The following is a 5,160-nucleotide window of genomic DNA, read 5'->3' on the forward strand; positions in this document are numbered from 1 at the left end:
CCCTCTCTGTCGCGCTCCCTGGTGGCCGCTCTCCAGGGCGCGAGCATCGCAGCCCCAACTTGGCGGCAGCGATGGGTCCCCCCGCCCCTCTCCTCTTCCCGTCCACCTGCCCCAGCGGCCCACGAGTCCTGACCTTTTGCAAAACCCTGCTTCTTTTCCTCGATGGTCTAATTTTGCACACTTGCGAGTGTAAAGAACAGTTGATAAACAACTTTAGGATAGCTTTGTAGAGACGCAGGCATCTTCTACTTCTCGGAATTGGCGTCAGCCCAAAGGGCCTGGACGGGAGGGAGGCCAGGTCCGCCCCGGGGTTTCTCCTGTGCATGAGACGCGGTCCACGTCCGCGGGCCTCAGGGCGTGTGGTGTCTCGGAAATGTCTTGCTGATTTTGTTTGCGACTCCCTTATCTTTAGAAGGAAAAGGAGAGGGCCCTAGGAGCGAGGTCTGCAAGGTTTGCAGGGCCAGGAGGGGGCTGGGGGAAAGGGGCTTGTGAAGGAAGCGGCTGCCCCAGGACAGGTCTACCGAGATGCTCTGTCTGTTCCAGGACACCATCCAGCAGCTGGAAAGCGAGCTCCGGGGAACCAAGTGGGAGATGGCTCGTCATTTGCGAGAGTACCAGGATCTCCTCAATGTCAAGATGGCCCTGGACATAGAGATCGCCGCCTACAGGTAGGTCTCGCTCTCCGCACTGCGGGGGGTGGCTCAGGAAGAGATCCCGGCCCTAGGTGGAAGTGGACAGGCCCAGGGTCTGAGACCGCGCCTGGCCTCCTTAATTAATGAGGAAGAAGTTATTCTCCAGAACTACAAATGCGTTTTGATCACTTTTTGTTCAGCTTCAAAAGAATTAAGAGGAGTTGAAATAATGCCCTAAATACTTGGGGGGGGCACCAAATGAGCTCAATGCTTACGCTTAAAATTTTTCGTTTAGTGAAAAATATTTTTGAATGCTTGAAGCACAAAGGAAGTTGTAATCTTTAATATTTCCCCCGGTGGTTTCAGTTTTTCAAGATAATAATGTCAAGGACAAACACCGGAACATCCGATTCCTGTGATAGCTTACCATTGCCATCATGTGGCTGAGAATAAATACTTAGAATATACGCATATTTGTTTGACATATGTAGGAAATGTAGATGTATTATGTTAGACTACAGTGTAGATTATATGTCTAAATATAGATCACGAATGCAACTTAGCTCTGTGTATCTAGATCTATAGTAACATTATACATGAAAACATATACAACTAAACATAGACACATATAGCTATGATCCCTCTAAGATGGAGAAACTAACCCTGTTTCCTGATGTCACTTTGCTGTTGACTAAATCCAAAGTATAAAATCCTGAATTAAGCAGTTTGTACTACAAATAAGTGATAATGACAGGAATAAATTGCATTCTCCTTTTTCAGGGAAACTGGATATTAAGTTGACATGTTATGATTAAAATTGCAAACCAATTTATAATGATACATAAATTATTAGCACCTAGCTATAATTTGATACCACCCACATTATAAAAGCAGGCTTAATAGTTTTACAAAATATTCTGAACATTATATTTGCGTCCAAAAATAGTACATATCCTGACAGTCCAAATGCTCATGAAGATGTGATGTGTTTTGAGGGGGTGTGGTTTTGTTTTGTTTGCTTTAGGGGCGCTTTGGACACTAGAGAGCTCTGCATCACTTTTACACTGCACTAAATGCATCAGGGCTGCAGGGTGGGCCTTTGAGGCTGGGTGTGGCTGGTGTCATTAGTTACTGCCAAAGTTCAGGAGAATCTGTCTCTGTCCCTGAGTAAGACACAACACACCAGTGGAACAATAGTAGGCACTACCCTGTCTTGGCAGAGTTTTTCCTCATGTGATTCTGTTTATCCCTAAGTTGGTACTCCATTCCCCATAGTGTGATGGAACCAGAGGGCCTGGTGGGATTTTCATTATGTCTTGTCTCCTTTGATTCCCTCTTAGGAAACTCCTGGAGGGTGAAGAGACCAGGTTTAGCACATTTTCAGGAAGCATCACTGGGCCAATATACACATACCGACAGCCCTCAGTCACAATATCCAGCAAGATTCAGAAAACCAAAGTGGAGGCCCCCAAGTTAAAGGTCCAGCACAAGTTTGTCGAGGAGATCATAGAAGAAACCAAAGTGGAGGATGAGAAGTCGGAAATGGAAGATGCTCTGTCAGCCATTACAGAGGAGCTGGCAGTCTCCACAAGAGAAGAAGAGAAGGAAGAAGAGGCAGAAGAAAAGAAAGAGGAACAAGAGGCTGAAGAAGAGGAAGAAGAGGTGGTGGCGGCCACAAAGTCCCCAGTGAAAGCTGCAGCACTTGAAGTTAAAGAGGAGGAAGAAGAGGAAAAGGAGGAAGAAGAGGATGAAGACGAGGGTGCTAAGTCGGACCAAGCTGAAGAGGGAGGATCTGAGAAGGAAGGCTCGAGTGAGAAAGATGAAGGTGAGCAGGAAGAAGAAGGAGCAACAGGGACAGAAGGGGAAGAGGAAGTGAAAGCTAAAGAGGAGAAGAAAGAGGAGGAGAAGAGTGAGGCGGTGGCTGCCAAGGAGGAGCCTGTGGCAGAAGCCAAGGTAGGGAAGCCAGAGAAAGCCAAGTCCCCTGTGCCGAAGTCACCCGTGGAAGAGGTGAAGCTGAAAGCGGAAGCTGCAGCAGAGAAAAGTGAGCAGAAGGAGAAAGAGAAAGTGGGGGAAGAAAAGAAAGAAGTCGCCAAGGAAGCTCCCCAGGAAGAAAAAGTGGGGAAAAAGGAAGAGAAGCCAAAAGATGTGCCAGAGAAGAAGAAAGCAGAGTCCCCAGAGAAGGAGAAAGCCGTGGAGGAGGTGGTCACCAAACCAGTCAAGGTGAGCGCAGAGAAGGGAGCCAAAGAAGAGGAGAAACCTCAGCCACAGAAGAAGGAGAAGGAGAAGGCAGAAGAGGAGGGAGGGAGGGAGGAGGAAGGGAGCGATCAAGGCTCAAAGGAATCCAGGAAGGAAGACATAGCTGTCAATGGGGAGGTGGAAGGAAAGGAGGAGGAAGGGGAGGAGGAAGAGGAGCAGGAAACTAAGGAAAAGGGGAGTGGGAGAGAAGAGGAAAAGGGTATGGTTACCAATGGCTTAGACGTGAGTCCAGCAGATGAGAAGACGGGGGGTGACAGAAGCGATGAGAAAGTGGTGGTGACAAAAACCATAGAAAAAATCACCAGTGAGGGGGGTGATGGTGCTACCAAATACATCACTAAATCTGTGACCGTCACTCAAAAGGTCGAAGAGCATGAAGAGACCTTTGAGGAGAAACTAGTGTCGACAAAAAAGGTAGAAAAAGTCACTTCGCACGCTATAGTAAAGGAAGTCATGCAGAGTGACTAAGAATTGAGTCCACTGCAAAAAGGTTAAGCCATATGACAACTTCAAAATGCATGTGATTGACAGCTTCAAAACAGGACGGGTTCTCCCATGGGGGCTCCAGGCATTGTATTTTACTTTGTGCAATATGAGGGAACTGCATGAAAGCTCAGGGTGCCCCCTCCTCAGTCTTTGGGGGACCCAAATGCATGATATGGTATGTATCTGGGGAATTTGCCAATTTCCTAAGCTGTTGGAAGGGGGCACTAAGCGGGAGGGATATCTTGAGATGTATTATGCAAAGTACCAACTGAGCCAAAAATAATAGGTGAAACACAGAAGTCTCTTAGCCTTAAGAAAGCTATCTATGAATAATTATGTTTACCTCACTGGTGCATTTAAAATGGACTTTCATTCATGGGAGAACCTCGCTGACACGCGCAGTCTGCAAACTTACGTTGATCAATGTTAAACGTCACAGCAGTCTTTGCTCAATAAAGGTCATGCTGGAAACATAATCAGCTGCTTGGTATTGTTTCCCAGTGAAACCGCTGCTGCCCAAAGCTTCCTTGCCCTAGAATCAGTTATTTGCAGGAATTGTAGCCAACCTGCCTCTCTTATCTATTTCCCCAAGGGTGTTCATTATTAAAAATATAATGGCTGAAGACATTTGCAGGTGTCAGAATCTACTTAGCCCAAGCTTCATCCCACAATTTAATTTTTTAAATTTCTGAAATAAAAATAAAAAGCATCAGATCAAAAAGGAGTTGTGAAAGGAGAGAAGTGTTCCATCTCCAGTTGTTTCCTTCTCAAACCAGAGTGGAGAGAACTTTCAGGTGAGAGGGGAGAACAGGAGTCACGATTTGTTCTTTGGATTTGAATACTAGTCCAAGGAAGTTGTGGAACCTTTATAATACTGTGCCCAGAAGGAGCAGGCCTGAAACCACTAATACCCCCAACAAGAAATGTGCATTCTCAGAGATGCACCTCTGGTACACACACACACACACACACACACACACACACACGCACGCTTATCTAAATCACTGATTCTTGATTTGATTGTTAGAGACTTATGCTTCTGGTATTTTACAAAGTGGCGAAAATAATGTCAAAAATAAAATATTGTCAATATGGAACATAATTTCAGAAATAAATAAAATATAAAATAAACTGTCAGAAATAAAATAAAGTGAGATTCTTTGACACAGGCAATAAGTGATTTTAGATGAAAAGCATTGGTCTTGACAAAGCGAAAAAATACCATTCCCTTTTCAAAATGCATTTGCCTTCAACCTTTATAACCATTAAGATACTAATGAGCATATATCTTTTCCATACCCTTACTATTCTTCTCAAAAGGATCAGCCCCATGATATAATCCTCAATACTCTTTTCAATGATTTATCAAGATACTCCAATTTTAAAGACTAAATGTACCCAGGTAGCTCAATGGTATTTTTTTGTGTGTGGTGATGTATCTTAGTTATTAGCTTTTTTACTAATGGTAGCCACAAATTTCATTATATCTGCATATCATCTGTAGACCTATTTATGTCTTTCCTTCAGAAAATTCATTTTTTTAAACATTGATTTTTCTAAAGCAATATCTATGACACCCAAGGTAAAACAGAATTTTTAAAAATATAATCAGCAAAAATTGACTCCAGCTAGGTAGAATTTATAAATAAAAAGAGCATGTTGGAAAGACACAGAGTAGGGCCAGGGATTTAGCTCGGTGGTACGGTGGCCTGCTTGCAAGCACAAGGATCCGAGTTCAATCCCCAGTACAAAAAAAAAAAAAAAAAAAAAAAAAAAAAAAAAAAAA

General features: G+C 44.0%; 1 protein-coding gene across 1 annotated transcript in view; it reads left to right on the plus strand.

Annotated features, from left to right (window-relative positions):
• Positions 1 to 4,469, plus strand: part of Nefm (neurofilament medium) — a gene marked incomplete at its 5' end in the record, with an annotated part of 5,448 nt that extends 979 nt beyond the window's left edge. The window contains 2 exons of the mRNA XM_033765561.1: positions 544 to 668; positions 1,973 to 4,469. Coding sequence (XP_033621452.1) covers positions 544 to 668; positions 1,973 to 3,356 — 1,509 coding nt within the window. The remainder of the gene's footprint in view (positions 1 to 543; positions 669 to 1,972) is intronic.
• Between the last annotated feature and the right edge of the window lie 691 nt (positions 4,470 to 5,160).

Source organism: Fukomys damarensis, unplaced genomic scaffold (assembly GCF_012274545.1).
Source record: "Fukomys damarensis isolate Sample0158 unplaced genomic scaffold, DMR_v1.0_HiC HiC_scaffold_18, whole genome shotgun sequence".
NCBI classification, from domain to species: domain Eukaryota; kingdom Metazoa; phylum Chordata; class Mammalia; order Rodentia; family Bathyergidae; genus Fukomys; species Fukomys damarensis.